General features: G+C 42.1%; 2 protein-coding genes across 5 annotated transcripts; both read right to left on the bottom strand.

Annotated features, from left to right (window-relative positions):
* Positions 1-916: 916 nt before the first annotated feature.
* On the bottom strand, positions 917-5,896 carry LOC118401764 (zinc finger protein 27-like). Its single transcript, XM_035799353.1, has 4 exons — positions 5,553-5,896; positions 4,433-4,521; positions 4,106-4,196; positions 917-2,374 (listed from the first exon to the last, which is right to left on the bottom strand). Exons 1-4 carry the CDS (start codon positions 5,764-5,766, stop codon positions 1,182-1,184), a joined length of 1,587 nt encoding a protein of 528 aa, XP_035655246.1. The 5' UTR covers positions 5,767-5,896; the 3' UTR covers positions 917-1,181.
* A 5,612-nt stretch (positions 5,897-11,508) lies between these two features.
* On the bottom strand, positions 11,509-17,274 carry LOC118401768 (zinc finger protein 629-like). 4 transcript variants are annotated; one of them, XM_052476219.1, is made up of 4 exons: positions 16,609-17,274; positions 15,460-16,032; positions 14,474-15,250; positions 11,509-13,419 (listed from the first exon to the last, which is right to left on the bottom strand). In XM_052476219.1, exons 1-4 carry the CDS (start codon positions 16,868-16,870, stop codon positions 12,419-12,421), a joined length of 2,613 nt encoding a protein of 870 aa, XP_052332179.1. In that variant the 5' UTR covers positions 16,871-17,274; the 3' UTR covers positions 11,509-12,418. The 4 variants fall into 4 exon arrangements, with proteins under 4 accessions (XP_052332179.1, XP_052332181.1, XP_052332182.1 ...); XM_052476221.1 differs by having other exon boundaries at positions 14,558-15,250; XM_052476222.1 differs by having other exon boundaries at positions 11,509-13,416; positions 14,558-15,250; positions 16,609-17,273.
* Positions 17,275-18,964: the final 1,690 nt, after the last annotated feature.

Here is an 18,964-nt window from a genome sequence, read left to right as displayed (position 1 = left end):
GTTAACTGTTGCAAAGTTACTCTGCCATGTTTAAAACAGCAGCTTCAGATCATACTGTAACTTTTCAAATATATACAGAACAAAAAATAAAAGCTGTTGCCAGAGAACTGAATGTTCATTTCTCTATCACAAGCCACCTCCAAAGTCATTTTAGAGAATTTGGCAGTACATCCAACCGGCCTCCCAACCAGACAACGTGTAACCACGTCAGCCCAGGACCTCCGCATCTTCACTTGCGGGATCGTCTGAGGAGTATTTCTGTCTATAATAAAGCCAGTTTCTGGGGGAAAACTCATTCTGATTGGGTGGGCCTATGTCTTCTCAGGCCCACCCATGACTGCGCCCCTTCCAAGTGATGTGAAATCCATAGATTAGAGCCAATTTATTTATTTAGACTGATTTCCTTCTATGAACTGTAACTCAGTAAAATCTTTGAAATTGTTGCATTTATATTTTTGTTCAGTATATATCCGCAAAGCCCTTACTTATTGGAAAAGCACCATAACACCAATATTTCTGTAATAGGACAACCTCTCCAGAGTTTTCTATATTCTCTTTGACTCCGCTCTGCTGAAATGAGTGATTCGCCATTACAGTAAAGGAGAACTTCAAATGGGGGTTAGTTCCTGTCGCAAAACTGCACTAGGGTGACTATTAGTTTGCTCTGTTCTGAAAGTTGAGTACCACTGCCCTCTGGTGTGTAGAGATTTGCACAATTTACAATCACACAATCCAATACAGCAGTCAAGACTCTACAAAGGTTTCCCTGATTATGAATTGGTTCCACAGCATACTGTGTGCGTCTTTGTGACGTGGCCGAAAGTAGAGCACTATATAGAGAAGATGGTGCTATTCGGGACACAGACATTGTTATATGACATGAATAGGTAATAAAACATTTTGCCAGAATACTTGATTATGGAGAGTACCGATTTTCATAGTTTATTAAAAGGCCTGATGCAAAACTATTCGATGTGTATTTTATTTCATGAAATGTTTCTGTAGTGTTGAAAATAGCATAAAACATCAAAAGTTCTAATTTTTCTTGAACTATTTTCATTTCTAAAGTAAAACAAATAACTTTATCTTAAATTCAGCTTTGAGGACCATATTTACGGACTTCCTGGATAGAGGTTTAATAATAATATTAATAATAATAATAATAATAATAAATGACCCACTCAGCTATACCCAGCATGAATAATCCTGTGCCTCTTCAGATGGTGCAGAAGAGTGAAAGTCTTGCCACACTGAGAGCAACCATATGGTCTCTCTCCACTGTGGACACTCTGGTGCGTCTTGAGACTGCTCTGCTGGGTAAACCTCTTCCCACACGTGGCACAGCTATAGGGTCTCTCTCCCGTGTGAATGCGGTGGTGTATAGTCAGGTGCGAGGAGCAGTGAAAACTCTTCCCGCAGACGGTGCACCGAAACGGCCTCTCTCCCGTGTGACTTCGCTGATGTATCTTGAGATAGGACAGGCGACTAAAACTCTTGCCACACTGCGAGCAACTGAAAACCTTCTCTGTTATGGCTGTACCCCAGTGATTTTTCGTATTATAATGAGGCATAGAGAAGCTTCTGAGGCCACCTGGTGTAAAAGTGTTATTGTTCAATCGAATCCCTAAATGGGAGGCAGTTGGTCTGTCAGTGTCACTCAGTCCAAAGCTTCGCTCTGCTGTGTGTCCAGTGTCTTGAGGCCTGGACGGTGGGATGTGATTATTCCTCTGGGAGAACACCTGATCTCTCTGCCTGGTCTGCTGCTGTGAATGGTTGATCTGCGGTCGGCACTGAAAAGAACTAGACACAGACTGAGATGCACTTACTTTCTCTTTCTGAAAGACTTTGTTGTACATTGATCCATTGCACGGTCTATGTAAAGGTGAAATGGCTGATTTACTAGGGCCTTCCACTGGGCTAGAGAGGGGCTGTGGCTGAGGCTGAGCCTCGGAGCGATCTGGAAAACTCTCTGAATACTGGTCGGCTACATAAGAGAAATCAGGAAAGTCAGTCTCTATGACTATGTCATCATTCCCTTGAACTATAGACGACCACAGTTGACTGTCTCTTTCATCCATTACAAATTCAGAGCTCACGGGGTTCTGCTGCTTTACTGTGCTCCTCTGACATCCAGCCTGACTGAATCCAGAATGTTCTTCCTCCTTCTCAGTCTTTATTACAAACTCTAGAACACTGGTCTCCTCCTCGCCACAGTGCCCAGACTGAGACTGGCACAGCTCACTAAGCTTATCTTGGCCTTCTGCCAGCTGCTCTTCCAGGAGGATTAGTGGGTCCTGATTCTCCTCTTCTTCCAAGTCCTGATGATTCCCAATGGGAAGCTTCTGAATGGCATTATTGACGTATGCAGTGTTTCCTAGATAGAAGGTGCAAAGACAATCGTTATAATTGCAAAGCAAAATAAATGATATATTTGTAGTTACTTACATTATGTCAAGAATTGCATGCCCTTCTTATATGTCCCAAAAATATATAATTGCAAAGCAAATGTTATCAAATGAAGGTTCACCACCATGGCCAGTAGAACACTGTTTGGAAACAAAGTAGCCCAAACCCACCCTATTCTCTACATTAGGCACTCCATTTAACCCAAGCTTTACGAGCCCCTGTTAAAAAGTAGTGCACTATATAGGGAATAGGGTACCATTTGGGACAGAGCCAGTGTTTTGAAAGGAAGTTGCCCTGTCCAATGAACCCACTGAATGCAGTTGCCCTGTCCAATGGCCCACTGAATGCAGTTGCCCTGTCCAATGGCCCACTGAATGCAGTTGCCCTGTCCAATGAACCCGATGAATGCAGTTGCCCTGTCCAATGGCCCACTGAATGCAGTTGCCCTGTCCAATGGCCCACTGAATGCAGTTGCCCTGTCCAATGGCCCACTGAATGCAGTTGCCCTGTCCAATGAACCCACTGAATGCAGTTGCCCTGTCCAATGGCCCACTGAATGCAGTTGCCCTGTCCAATGGCCCACTGAATGCAGTTGCCCTGTCCAATGAACCCGATGAATGCAGTTGCCCTGTCCAATGGCCCACTGAATGCAGTTGCCCTGTCCAATGGCCCACTGAATGCAGTTGCCCTGTCCAATGGCCCACTGAATGCAGTTGCCCTGTCCAATGGCCCACTGAATGCAGTTGCCCTGTCCAATGGCCCACTGAATGCAGTTGCCCTGTCCAATGGCCCACTGAATGCAGTTGCCCTGTCCAATGGCCCAATGAATGCAGTTGCCCTGTCCAATGGCCCAATGAATGCAGTTGCCCTGTCCAATGGCCCAATGAATGCAGTTGCCCTGTCCAATGGCCCAATGAATGCAGTTGCCCTGTCCAATGGCCCAATGAATGCAGTTTCCCTGTCCAATGGCCCATTGAATGCAGTTACCCTGTCCAATGGCCCATTGAATTCAGTTACCCTGTCCAATAACACAATGAATTCAGTTACCCTGTCCAATAACCCAATGAATTCAGTTACCCTGTCCAATAACCCAATGAATTCAGTTACCCTGTCCAATAACCCAATGAATTCAGTTACCCTGTCCAATAACCCAATGAATTCAGTTACCCTGTCCAATAACCCAATGAATTCAGTTACCCTGTCCAATAACCCAATGAATTCAGTTACCCTGTCCAATAACCCAATGAATTCAGTTACCCTGTCCAATAACCCAATGAATTCAGTTACCCTGTCCAATAACCCAATGAATTCAGTTACCCTGTCCAATAACCCAATGAATTCAGTTACCCTGTCCAATAAATTCAGTTACCCTGTCCAATAACCCAATGAATTCAGTTACCCTGTCCAATAACCCAATGAATGCAGTTACCCTGTCCAATAACCCAATGAATTCAGTTACCCTGTCCAATAACCCAATGAATGCAGTTACCCTGTCCAATAACCCAATGAATTCAGTTACCCTGTCCAATAACCCAATGAATTCAGTTACCCTGTCCAATAACCCAATGAATTCAGTTACCCTGTCCAATAACCCAATGAATTCAGTTACCCTGTCCAATAACCCAATGAATTCAGTTACCCTGTCCAATAACCCAATGAATGCAGTTACCCTGTCCAATAACCCAATGAATTCAGTTACCCTGTCCACTTGGTCCTCTGTGTGGCTCCCTGCTCCATGATCCATGATCCTGTCTCTCTACCTTAATGAAAGGGGTTTCTATCTCTGCAAACTAGAAGAATGAAACTATTAGACAGTATGCATTGTCAATTTGTCAGGTTTCAAGTCTGTAAGATTTAATTGGGTTATGGGTTTTCTAGAGATGTGTCCCTTCTGGCTCCTAGTTGAGCAAAGGGGCCTCAACAGACATGCACCGTCAAGGCCCTTCTGTCTACTCAGAGCTGAAAGGAAGACGATACTACCAATCTCTGATTCAACTACACAAGAATCAGTCTATGGAGCACAGACCTTAATTTCTCCCAAAGCTGACCCAAACACATCCTCATCTCCTCGTTGACTGGGTCTCCAGTCTGAAGCACAGCTGTCCATGTATTTCTCTGAAACAGAAAATTATTACAGACATAAAGGAGACTCCCAGGACTCTCCAGTAGTATTTTTTTGACAGGTAGGCAACCATAAGATTCCGATGACAGATTCCGACCTTATTTATGGTCACTAAGTACATCTTCCCAGTATGGTCCGGAGCCCGGAGAGATATGGTTCGGAAAACGTTGTGTGTGTAACCTTTATTTAATTAGGTTAAGTCAGATAAATTAAGAACAAATTGTGCGCCGCCCTATGGGACTCCCAATCACAGCCGGTTGTGATACAGCCTGGATTCGAACCGGGTTGTCTGTAGTGACGCCTCAAGCACTGAGCTGCAGTGCCTTAGACTGCTGCACCACTCGGGAAACCGAGTTTTCTAATCAACGTTCCTCAATCCAGGGATAGAAGATGGCGCTGCACTACTAATTGTCCAAAATGATACAATGAGAAGACTGAAATACTGATCGCTTTTACCTAAACTGCCCTTTTTTGTCCTCATGCTAAAGCAACCCATTGGATTCCACAACACTTCAGGTAGTTACTCACTTCAACGCTAGGCGTCGTATTTTCACGGAATCCATGGGCTGCTATAGCCTAGGTAGACTAACATTGGGACCACAAAAAGGCCGTTTAATAAAGAAATAGCACTATTTAAATATTTTCGACGTAACATTTTGATAATGGGGAAATTAGGATTGCAGCGTCATCTTCCATCCCTATATTGAGGTACGTTTCCAGAGCCATATCTAGCGTCTGCTCTGTGGTGTCCTGAGCTAGCAACGGTAGCCTGACAACTACATTTCAAAACAAACCAATTTTTAAAAAATCGTCCCAATAACAATCTATATTTCTCTATCTAATGTTTTGCCTTGAATAAACACAACCACATAAATACTTAGCTAGGTATCAGAATAGCCTTATCTACAAATAACAATAGAGGCCTAGCCTGTACGACTGAGCGCGTTGGAGCTAACGTTAACTTGGGAACATAACAGTCACGTTAAAACTTCTGCGTACCACAACATTTGGTACATTTACTCACCGGTGTGTCGTGAAATCCGCGCAATCTTCAGTTCGTTATCCACCATGAGCAGTTTTCTCCGCAAAATTTCATTTTCATTATGCTTCCGAGATATTTCGAAATGTAATACAGCACAGTTGTCATCGATAAGTTTGGCGATTTCTGCCACCGCTGATTTGGCTAAAACCTCCATGATCGAGGTTAGTTGTGTCTGAAGTGCGATACAGTTAGACATTTTGAGTGTCGTTTAAAAACGATGTAAATGTTATTCTAAAAGCTAGCTAGCTACATCAGCCAATTTAAATGTCTGCAAAAAATAAACCTAGCTAACGTTAGCTAGCTACTTCCGAGTCAAAATCTTCTTCTATCATGTAATGGCTGTCAGCAAACAAATATTAAAGGTGCATGCCACCACCTACTGTGCTGGAGTGTGTGGACAATCATGGTTTACAACATTACTTCCACATTTCTAAATCCTCCAACATAACTCAGCATTTCTGAGAGAGAGCGAGAGAGAGAGAGAGATTATAATAGACCATGCCACAAATCCCCCCCCAACCCTATCCAACTCAATGACCTTACACTTAAATCTTTCCCTCTCTGCAACATACTTGCAACAATATAACAACACATGCTCCATCGTTTCATCAACCATACTCTCCAGACACAAACCAGTCACATGCTTGATAACAAGATGTAAAGACGAGTTCAATGTATAATGTCCTAGACATGTTGAGCAAATACCACCTCTTCCTTCCTAATCTAACATTTGAATCTTGGTCCACCAACCTTTCTTTGGAGGGAATATAAATGCCGGCCCTTGGGCTCAGGGTCCCATCCTGTCTGCCACACAAAAAAGCTCTGATCTTACATTTGGCCTCACCTTTACCCAGTGGAACATTCATATAAATGATGACTCATTTTAAAGCTCATTTGGCTATGTGGTCTACAATTTCATTCCCTTCCACACCCAAATGGGCTGGGACCAAGTAGAATCTCACTACTTCACCCACTATCTTAATTCTCCATAATAACACGAATGCCTCCAATAGTAGGTCACTCCTATTAGATTTGCCAGATGATAAACTATTCAACATAGACAGAGAATCTGAGCGTACTATATATCATTCTGACAGGTTGAACATCCTCCACCCACTGAAGGGTAATTACTATCGCCAACTGTTCAACTGAGTATACTGTCAGTTCGTCTGTTAGTATTCTACATATCTGCACATTAAATTCAAGAACATAAATGCCTACTCCTGTGTGCCTACTATCTGGGTCCTTGGATGTATCTGTGAAAAGCAGTAAAAATGCATAAAAAACTTCTACCAATGTAATTGTCAACCAGTTTCCTTAAATCACTGACTTCTGACCAATATTTTATTCTCTACCAAGGTTAGATAAACAGGATCTGGGAGTAACCAGAGGAACATCCCTTATCAGCACAGAAGGGCCAACCTCCAACTCCCTCAAACCACTCTCATGAGCAAGCTTTCATGAGCAAGCTTATACTGGATTCTGAAGCCAAGCTTTCACCACTGTTCCATAAACTATACATCCGTAATCAACTGTCGTCCTGATCAGAGCTCTAGAAATATCCATCAACGATGGTCAGTCAGCACCACATTCATAACCAGAGACCGAGCACATAATATTCATCTTCTTACACTTGGTTTAAACATGTCTGACATGATCTTTCCATGTATATCTCTTATTGAACCATAGACCCAAACATTTGTACTTAGAAACCCTCCCCATAGGCTGTCCATACAGAAACAACTGTATATTATCAACAAGAAGAACATACAGCAAGACTTTGTCTCTGACCATTTTAAACCCCAGTGAATCTTGTTGAATAGATTTGGTCATGCGAGACATTCCTTCCCCTCTTCCTTATAGCTCCATCATCAGCATATAGGGAAACCCCAATACCCCTACCTACATTGGAAAACAAATCATTAATCATAATATTGAACAAAATAGAACTGACAGCACTGTCTTGAGGAATATCATTGTCGACTACATAGGCATCAGATACAATAGATCCTATTTTAACTTAAAAATGCGATTAAATAAGAAGGATAAAAGCCAGTTATATAATCTCCCACCAATACCAAGTCCTTTCATCTTAATCAGTAGGCCTTCTCTCCACATTGTGTCTTTTCAATATAAAAAAAGACCGTAGCAATTACTTCTTTCATTACCGGAGTATTTTCAACTTGCTCACCTTTACTCATGTATCCAAAGTAGATCGACCTTTACGGAATCCACTTTGACAGTGACTCAATAAACCTCTATGTTCCAGGAAATATGACAATCTGATGACTATCATATTTTCCATCAATTTACACAAGTTAGAGGTCAGTGCTATTGGTCTAACTATCAGCACATGAAGGGTCCTTGCCTGGCTTTACAAAAGGTAATATTGCTGCATGTTTACAACCAGGTAGGTATCACTACAAATCCTATTACATTATCCCAGGGGAACGTACATGACCTCATCAGGTACAGTAGATGCTTAAACATTAAATAGCACAACTGATCATGACCTAGGGTTTTATATCCGCAGCCTATTAAGGTTGAAAATCAAATGTTATTTGTCACATGCGCATGTAGACCTCACAGTGAAATCCTTACTTACAAGCCCTTAACCAACAATGCAGTTTCAAGAAATATCCCTAAATAAATAAGAAATGAAAGTAACATATAATTAAAGAGCAGCAGTAAAATAACAATAGCGAGGCTATATACAGGGGGCACCGGTTAGTTGAGGTAATATGTACATGTAGGTAGAGTTACTAAAGTGACTATGCATAGATAATAAACAGAGAGTAGGAGCAGAGTAAAAGGAAAGAGGGGGATAATGCAAATAGTCTGGGTGGCCATTTGATTAGCTGTTCAGGAGTCTTATGGCTTGTGAGTAGAAGCTGTTAGAAGCCTCTTGGACCTACACTTGCTGCTCTGATACCACTTGCCGTGCGGTAGCAGAGAGAACAGACTATGACTGGGGTGGCTGAAGTCTTTGACAATGTTTAGGGCCTTCCACCGCCTGGTATAGAGGTGCTGGATGGCAGGAAGCTTGGCCCCAGTGATGTATTGGGCCGTACACACTACCCTCTGTTGTGCCTTGCGGTCGGAGGCCAAGCTGTTGCCATACCAGACGGAGATGCAACAAGTCAGGATGCTCTCAATGGTGCAGCTGTAGAACACATCTAATATATAGGAAATTATGCATTCAAAGAAGAGTCAACAGTGTCTCTTTTCTTATACACATTAACATGAGCATTTAAAATGTCACACCTGTGTTGATTATATACACTGAATAAAAATATAAACTGTCCCATGTTTCATGAGCTGAAATAAAGGACCCAAAAAATGTTCCATGTGCACAAAAAGCTTTTCTCTCAAATTTAGGATATTCTCCTTTGCCAAGATAATCCCATCCACCTGACAGGTATGTCTTATCAAGAAGCTGATTAAACAACATGATCATTACACAGGTGCACCTTGTGCTGGGAATGATAAAAGGTCACTAAAATGTGCCGTTTTTTCCATACAACAAAATGCCATAGATGTCTCAAGTTTTGAGGGAGCATGCAATTGGCAGCGATTGCAGCCTCGAGTCTTCTTGGGTATGATGCTACAAGCTTGGCACACTTGTATTTGGGGAGTTTATGCCATTCTTCTCTGCAGATCCTTTCAAGCTCTGTCAGGTTGGATGGCTATTTTCAGGTCTCTCCAGAGATGTTCGATCCGGTTCAAGTAAGGGCTCTGGCTGAGCCACTCAAAGACATTCAGATACTTGTCCTGAAGCCACTTCCGATTAGTCTTGGCTGTGATGCTTAGGGTCCTTGTGCGGTTGGAAGGTGAACCTTCGCCCCAGCCTGAGGTACTGTGCAGAATTTCATCAAGGATCTCTTTGTACTTTGTTCCATTCATCTTTGCCTTGATCCTGACTAGTCTCCCAGTTCCTGCCTCTGAAAAACATCCCCACAGCATGATGTGCCACCACCATGCTTCACCATAGGGACAGTGGCAGGTTTCCTCCAGACATGACACTTGGCATTCAGGCCAAAGTTTTCAATCTTGGTTTCATCAGACCAGATCATTTTGTTTCTCATGGTCTGAGAGTCCTTTAGGTGCCTTTTTGGCCAACTCCAAGCAGGCTGTCATGTTCCTTTTACTGAGGAGTGGCTTCCGTCTGGCCACTCTACCATAAAGGCCTGACTGGTGGAGTGCTGCAGAGATGGTTGTCCTTCTGGGAGGTTCTCTCATCTCCACAGAGGAACTCTAGAGCTCTGTCAGAGTGACCATCGGGTTCTTGGTCACCTCCCTGACCAAGGCCCTCCTCCCCGATTCCTCAGTTTGGCCAGGCAGCCAGCTCTAGGAAGAGTCTTGGTGGTTCCAAACTTCTTCCATTTAAGAATGACGGAGGCCACTGTGTTCTTCGGTACTTTCAATGCTGCAGAACGTTTTTGGTACCTTTCCCTAAATCTGTACCTTGACACAACCCTGTCTCAGAGCTATACAGGCAATTCATTCGACCTCATGGCTTGGTTTTTGCTCTGACATGCACTGTCAACTGTGGGACCTTTTATATAGACAGGTGTGTGCCTTTACAAATCATGACCAAACAATTGAATTTACCACAGGTGGACTCCAATCAAGTTGTAGAAACATCTCAAGGATGATCAATGGAAACAGGATGCACCTGAGCTTGAGTCTCATAGCAAAGGGTCTGAATACTTAGGTTTTATTTTGAATATGTAAGTAAAGTTTTATTTTTAAATACATTTGCAAAAATGTCTAAAACCCTGTTTTTGCTTTGTCATTATGGGATATTGTGATGTCATTATGGGGTATTGTGATGTCATTATGGGGTATTGTGATGTCATTATGGGGTATTGTGATGTCATTATGGGGTATTGTGATGTCATTATGGGGTATTGTGATGTCATTATGGGGTATTGTGTGTAGATTATTGAGGTTTTTTTTTTTATTTAATCCATTTTAAAATAAGGCTGTAACGATTATTGAGGACATTTTTTTTTCCTTTTGTCATTTAATCCATTTTAAAATAAGGCTGTAATCTAACAAAATGTGGAAAAAGTCAAGGGGTCTGAATACTTTCTGAATGCACTGTATCGTTCTAGATCGCAAATCTCCAGATATTTCATCAAACATCGCCACAGATAGTTGACAAGGGTTATAAAAATGTTGCTACTTAATATTACTACCTGCACTGTAGATTTCCACTATCACACATTCATATTCAGATGGGACAGGTATATTACCATATATATATGACCTTCCCTTATGAATGTAGCACAACCACCCACCCTGTTCAATTGATCAATAAGATCCAACTGAACAATAACCAAGAATAATAAAATCAAGACGTGGTCTAAGCCACGTTTCTTGAGCACATATCACATCAGGTTTGATCTCTAAATCAATTCCATACTTCTTAAAGTCCTAACCGTTAGCAATAAGGCTTCTGGCATTCCACTGAAGGATGACAAAAACCATGACTCTATCACTCACATTAGAATGATTAAAAGTCAACATATCAACAATCATGGCAACAGTAACATCTGTTACTCCTAAAAACTGTTGCTGCTCCCACAATAACCTTCAACTTGGCTGTTCTTTCCTCAAGTGCAGTCATGTTGATAACCTTTCCAATGAAGGTTATAAAATCAATCTGATTAACTATCAAGGTGTCTTTTGACAAGACATATTTGTGAGAGCAAGCTTTCAGAACAGGCCTCGTAATGGTGTCAGGACCAACATAACTCCTACAGTAGGTCTACTTATTCCAGGACTGACCCTGTCATCTCCATCATTCTGCCTAATAGTTCCACCAAACTGCCTTGAAGCCTCTGCTTAAGAGATAATAATAATAGTAATAGGAATCCTCTTATAAAACATGTTATTTTACTGTTACTAAATAAAACAATTAAAACACACAAAATTGAGACGTTCACAATTTTACATTTATTTCAGAAATCCACAAGCAGAAACCCCCCACAAAAACAAATCAAAGCAAAAATAAATGAGGTTGATTTTCCTGGGTTAAGATAGCAAGAGTAAAAAACTCAATCATTTGAACTACAACCTACTAGCCCAATGATGAACTAACACAGCCTAACTTTACTGCTTATTGTCCAAGGATGTTCTGTTTAGAGGCGAATTGGGTCTGGAAGCCAAAACAGACAAACACGCCATCTAAACGTGAATCTATTCTCAATTGCAGCAGTTGGTTCTAGATACATAAACTCTCTACAGTTGCAGAAGACAGTATTTTTCTGTGTTTGTGGTGGCATCCATTTACACACAGGTGTTAGGAGATCATCACTAATCAGCCTTGTGGAAACACTAACCCTATAAAAAAAGGTATCAATTTAACTTTTAAAAATGTATTTTCTCACTGATATGATCCTTATGCTTCCAAAACTGTACCACAAGCGACACGTGGTAATGTTCAGACCGGATGTCTGGGCTCTTAAAACTTCCCCGAACAGAAGACGCTTAATCCAATGACTCATGTGTAATGTAATGCAACAGAGTCATGATCAAGGGTTAAAGAGGCAACCCTACCATCAAGGTCTTCACAAACAAACAAAAATGGATATGTAGCTTACATGTTAAATTGGATAAATGATCCATAAGGTTGATGCAGAAAAGTTTTTCTTAAAAACACTTTTACATTATGAGAGAGATGATACCTGATGACATTAAAACAAAGAACTACTCAATTGTTCCTTTTAAAACAACTTTCAGTAAGTGTGTCCCCCAAATGGCAATTCATACCCTAAAAAGTAGTGCACTAAATAAGGAATAGGGTGCCATTTGGAACACACATAAGACTCTTTGGCCCTTGATTAACCTGTATGAAGTCTCTGATGAGCTTTCAGGCTGCTCTTCTGAGTGAAAGTCTTACCACATATCTCACAGCTGTAGGGCTTCTCACCAGTATGAGTGTGCAGGTGTCTTTCAAAATGACTATGGCGATCAAAACTCTTTCCACAGAAGGAGCATATGAAACATCTATTTCCTGTGTCGTCTGTAGTGGCACTGGTTCCCTCTGTACTGTCAAAACTGTCTATGCCAAGGGCAAATAAAATCCCCTCTTGACTGTAGTTTGGTTCTGTGATGTACGCTCTCATTGACGTTTCCTCCTCTACAGGTAGTGGTGACGGTGGTACCCGGTCCTGAAACCTAGGTAGTACTGTTCCATCACCATCCTCCCTGTTCCTTGCATGTAGAACCACCCCTGCATACTGCTCTTGCTCAATCACATCCAACTTGTCTTTCTCATGCTGAAAAGACAAGTGTTGAAGTTCCACCTCTCTAGAAGCTGACGTATAGAACCCGTGGTGGTGCTGCAGTCCATCAAAAGGACTGTGATGGTATTTGACACTGGGTGAAACAGGATGGGAGTTCTGCTGCTTTGTCGCATCGGAGGAGCAACCTGGATTTAGTGATCCAGACTCCATATCACTGTGCCTCTCTGTGAAAGATCTACACAGCTGACTCTCCCTCTCATCACTGTGCCTCTCTGTGAAAGATCTACACAGCTGACTCTCCCTCTCATCCATGACATACTCTGGGTCGTCCTGGTAACCTTGTCGCTCTGTACTTTGTTGGTGTTGAGGTCCTGACTGACTGAGTATCTGGGATTCAAACTGCTTCTCTTTCTCTGCTCCCCCCACCAACCCCTGCCCCCTGCCCTCCTCCTCCTCACTGTGCCCGGAGCTAGGCTGTGCTTCACCAGGTGAGGGCTGATCCCTCGGTTCCCCTGGGTTCTCCGAGGGTCTAGGATAAAAGTCAGGCTTCGTATCATCAAGCAGAGATTGTCCCGTTAGCATGTCAGCATCGTCTGCTTGACAGGAAAAGAGTATCAAGTATTTTAGCATAGATTTTAACAACATGGCAATTCAAACAATGTAAATCATCCAACATGAACAGTTTAATGTCTTCTTAAACCCAACAGAGAACAGGAAAACACTTCGTATCCATCCCAAAATGGCACCCTATTCTGTATGTAGTGTACTACTATTGATTAGAGCCCTTTGGGTCCTGGTCAATAGCAGTACACTATAAAGGGAACAGGGTCCATTAAGGATGCAGCCTTATTTAATTATATAACGGACATACTGTCTGTTAATTACAGAATAATTGACTGATTTATGCATTTAAGAGTTAACCATTTCACATATTAAAAGTATGAAAACATCAATATTATTCTAATCTCTTACCTCTGTGAGTCTTCAGATGCCCTTTGAGGCTACCCTATGGGCCCTAGTCAGAAGTAATGCATGTATGGAATTGTCTATGACCTATAACCTAATAAGTGATTCTAATCTCTTACCTCTGTGAGTCTTCAGATGTCCTTTGAGGCTACCCTATGGGCCCTAGTCAGAAGTAATGCATGTATGGAATTGTCTATGACCTATAACCTAATAAGTGATTCTAATCTCTTACCTCTGTGAGTCTTCAGATGTCCTTTGAGGCTACCCTATGGGCCCTAGTCAGAAGTAATGCATGTATGGAATTGTCTATGACCTATAACCTAATAAGTGATTCTAATCTCTTACCTCTATGAGTCTTCAGATGCCCTTTGAGGCTACCCTATGGGCCCTAGTCAGAAGTAATGCATACATGGAATTGTCTATGACCTATAACCTAATAAGTGACTCTAATCTCTTACCTCTATGAGTCTTCAGATGCCCTTTGAGGCTACCCTATGGGCCCTAGTCAGAAGTAATGCATACATGGAATTGTCTATGACCTATAACCTAATAAGTGATTCTAATCTCTTACCTCTGTGAGTCTTCAGATGTCCTTTGAGGCTACCCTATGGGCCCTAGTCAGAAGTAATGCATGTATGGAATTGTCTATGACCTATAAGCTAATAAGTGATTCTAATCTCTTACCTCTGTGAGTCTTCAGATGTCCTTTGAGGCTACTCTTCTGGTTGAAACACCTTCCACATATGTCACAACTATACGGTTTCTCACCCGTATGAATTCGCTGGTGCCTTTCCAGATGACCAACACGCTCAAAAACCTTCCCACAGAACGAGCAGATGAAGCACTTCTTGTCCTTGGTGACTCCTTGGAAGGTTTTCACATTCCTTTCCGGACAACTGGAGAAGATGGGAGGATGGTTCAGAGAAGCCCCGTCCGTGACCTGCGAGTTTGGCTGTACTGTACCGTCACTTGCTATCAAGAGTGTGTCTGAAGGTCCATAATGTTGCTGTCTGAGCTGTAAAATCATATCCTCGCTGACATCTACATATGGTTTCCCTGGAGATGAAGCACTGCTACATGACACCTCCACCCTTCCTGGGACAGGAAGTACAGGAGAGTGATCAGTGAGACACTTGGAGTTCTGACCTGAACTGCTGAAATATTCTGAATTGCTCGTCTCCATATCGTTGTCTGCTTGTGAACTGGACATCCACGGCCGGCCGTCTCTCTCGTACGTTGACAAGTCATCATCCAGTTGCTGTTCTGCTCTTCCTGCAGTCTGTTCTCCTGCTTTATGATCTAGTGTCTGGAATGCATCCTTCTCCTCCCCTGGCTCAGACTTCATGGGCATCTGAGGAGCAGTTTGGAACACTTCGTCCTTCTCGTTCATCTGTTCTTCCTCAGACTGACGTCCATCCAGGAGAGGCTTCTCTTCACTGTTAGCTAGTCCGTCCATCGATACTGTGGAAAGATCACATTTGATTAATAAAACAATGAGGCATAGAATTGTTTGTCCTATTAATAACCAATATATTGGATGTCATTATGTAGTGAGTGAGTCCCATCCCTATTCCCTATATGATGCACTACCCTATGGGCCCTAGTCAGAAGTAATGCATACATGGAATTGTCTATGACCTATAACCTAATAAGTGACTCTAATCTCTTACCTCTGTGAGTCTTCAGATGTCCTTTGAGGCTACCCTTCTGGTTGAAACACCTTCCACATATGTCACAACTGTACGGTTTCTCACCCGTATGAATTCGCAGATGTCTTTCAAGATGGCCGTAACGTTCAAAACTCTTTCCACACAGTGTGCAAATGAAGTGTTTCTTAACCTGACAAAATATTCGGTTGCTCGCTCTCCTTGTCGTGTTATAATTTGGGTCAGAACCCAATACACATTGAGGGTCTGGGTTTGACTGTACTGTGGCGTTGCTTGTTCTCCTGAGCGCGTCTGACTGCCGATGGCGTTGCTGCCGTCTGAGCTGTAAAATCATATCCTCTCTGACGTCTGACTCTAAATATGGTTTCCCTGGAAAGAAAACACTGCTGCGTGACGCTTCCTTGTCTTTTATCCCTGTAGTCTGCTCTTCCTGTTGACCCTCTCCTCCTGGCTCAGTCTTCACCAGAATCTCGTCTGCAGGTCCAACTCCTTCATCCTTTTCATTAAAATCTTCCTCAGGCTGCAGTTTTTCAAGCGAGGTCTTCCCCTCACAAGTGGTACCACTTTTACCAGGCCCTGTGGAAATGAATAAGTACGGTATGTCAGTCATCAAAATCATTTATTGGTTGTTTTAATTGTCATCTAAATGGATGTGTTGCTGTGGGCAGTTGTGTCAAAGAAGGGTGTAATGGTTTGTAACAATAATGATTTGATTTCACATGCCTCCTGTTTCTATAGCGGGATGTACAAGTACACCCCCTGGACAGGATACTAGTCTGTTGTAGGGCCTTACTCCCAAATCCATCCCCTTAATGCTGAGTGTCAAGCAGAGAGAGTCTGTGGTCGAACCCCCAACCTTCCAAACTCAGGGTGTAGGCCTCCACTCTAACAACAAGGCCACTGAATTGGTTATAATAATAGTTATTCCTCTCCCATCCCATTGTGCACAGACAGATATGACCCGAGGACACACTCGTCTGTTGTCGGGCCCTAACGTTAGCCCTGGGCACAGTGCAGTGTGAACGTGAGTAGGCTGATTAAATGCGCCTACATTGTTTACCTGCAAATATTTCTGGCTGACTAATGTTACGTCACGTGCACAGTTAGCTATTGATTGATTATAAAATAGTTAGTACCACTACGTCGACCCACCTCTCCTAAAATTCTCAGCAGCAACTGATCGACCATGATGAATGCGTCTTCGAGCATTAATCCCTCGAGCTCTTCGAAGCTCGCTGTCAAGTTGTTGTACATTATTTTTCAGGACGTTGATTTCATTTTCCCGTCGACACATTTCCACACGTAACACAACTATGCCATCGTCGACTACTTTGCTAATTTCTGAAACTGCAGTTTTAGAAAGTACCTCTATGATGGACGCGATCTGAGCCCGGAGAGAAACACTGCTCAACATTCTCAAACGTTTGCGAAAACTAAACAGAGTCTGACTTCTGCGGATGATTTAAACTTTGTATCTAAGTAATATGCTAATAATTTGGTTTAAATATGCTAGCAACAATGTGAATCGCGTAGTTACATGTGCAGCTACAGAGAGGAAAAGGTGAAGCGAGAGCTTTTACTCCAACCAAAATCTGCCCACGACGTGAGGAATTTTTGTATGCAGGTCAACGGAAAATGGAATTGTTAATTTGCTATGTGAGGTAAATACAATACTATATTGATACAATAGACGTGTCGTAATGGTTAGCTTGTTATGCATGCACTGATATAAGTAAACGCATGTGACATTTCGTCAATTTAGAAATATCGACTATATCGGAGTTGTCATAGAGCTAGATTGAGGCCTCATCATGGATATAATGTTGCCAATTAAGGGCTTCAAATCATTTTAAAGTAGTCAACTTGGTGGGGATTCCTATTAGTTGGGAGCAATCAGCCAATGAAGAAGAAGAAAAGGGCTCTTGAGTGGCTCAGCAGTCTAAGGCACTGCATCTCAGTGCTAGAGGCATCACTACAGACCCTGGTTCGATTCCAGGCTGTATCACAACTGGCCGTGATTGGGAGTCGCATAGGGTGGTGTACAATTGGCCCAGCGTCATCCGGGTTTTGCGGGGTAGGCCGTCATTGTAAATAAGAATTGTTCTTAACTGGCATGCCAAGTTCAATTTAAAAAATGGTGCTGCCCATGCTGTCACATATGATATAGTGGCACAGATACAAAATTGAGTCCTCTATCTATCTCCATGTCTGTTCACACGCGTATCTGCCTTGTCATTGGCTAGACTGGTCCCACCTGAACTCGCCTCCCCCTGCCTGCTGCTTCCGTCTTTGATGACATTTATTTCCATTGTTAGAGCGGTAACTCGAATATCTTGTCAATATAATAGACAATCTTTGATGCAACAAACTAAAATAGGGTTATAGCCGGAAGTGGTGAAAATAGTCAACCGTAAATAGAAAAGATTATGAGCAACGGAATTTGAGATCTGGCGTCACTTTTTTGACGAGGCAAAGAGAAATAACATGAAAAGAGGTTCAACATCTTTAATACTTTATATATGAATACTTCATATTTTGGAAACCTAAACCTTCCCAATACAGGTAGACAATATATCCGGTAAACTTTATTTTGAATCCCAAAATACACGAACTGGAAATGTAACCATTTAGGCTTTCGGAGGAATATACACTATGCCGGTAATTGGTTGATTTACCTCAAGCTATAGACGTGTGATTAGATGTTTTTACGTCATTTAAGAAGTGTCCTTGCTATCAGGAATCCTTGGGATGTCCAACTCTGACATCACATTTGATATTATTTTAATCGACCAAAAATGTGCTTATCTTTCAAAAACAAGGGCATTTCTAAGTGACCCCAAACTTTTGAACGGTAGTGTGTGTGTATATATATATATACAGTGGCAAGAAAAAGTATTTTCCCCCATCTGATTTTCTATATTTTTGCATACTTTTTTTTATCAGATCTTGAACCAAACCCTAATATTAGATATAGGGAACCTGCATTTAACCCCCCACACACACACAAATATTACTATTTCATTTATTTTGTTTTTAAAAAAGTAATGCAACACCCTTGTGTGAAAAAGTAATTGCCCCTTTAACTCAACGACATTTGTGGGTTTTCAAGCATGAACTGCTCGTTTCAAGTCCTGCAAGAAATTCTCAATTGGCATTAGGTCTGGACTTTGACTAGGCCATTCCTGAACTTCAAATGTGTTGCTTTTTAGCCATTTCATGTAGACTTCATTGTGTGTTTTGAATCATTTGACCCAGCTGCGTTTCAGCTCACAGATGGATGGCCTGATATTCTCCTGTAGAATTCTCTGATACCGAGCAGAATTCATGGTTCCTTCTATTAAGGCAAGCCATCCAGGTCCTGAGGCAGCAAAACATCCCCAAACCATCACACTACCACCACCATGCTTGACTGTTAGTATGAGGTTCTTACTGTGGAATGCAGTGTTTGGTTTTCGCCAGGCATAATGGGACCCAAGTTTGCCAAAAAGCACCTGGAAGAACCTGATCA

This window comes from Oncorhynchus keta, chromosome 23 (genome assembly GCF_023373465.1).
Source record: "Oncorhynchus keta strain PuntledgeMale-10-30-2019 chromosome 23, Oket_V2, whole genome shotgun sequence".
Lineage (NCBI taxonomy): Eukaryota > Metazoa > Chordata > Actinopteri > Salmoniformes > Salmonidae > Oncorhynchus > Oncorhynchus keta.
Note: the sequence above shows the minus strand (reverse complement) of the source record. Positions and strands in the feature narration are given on the sequence as shown.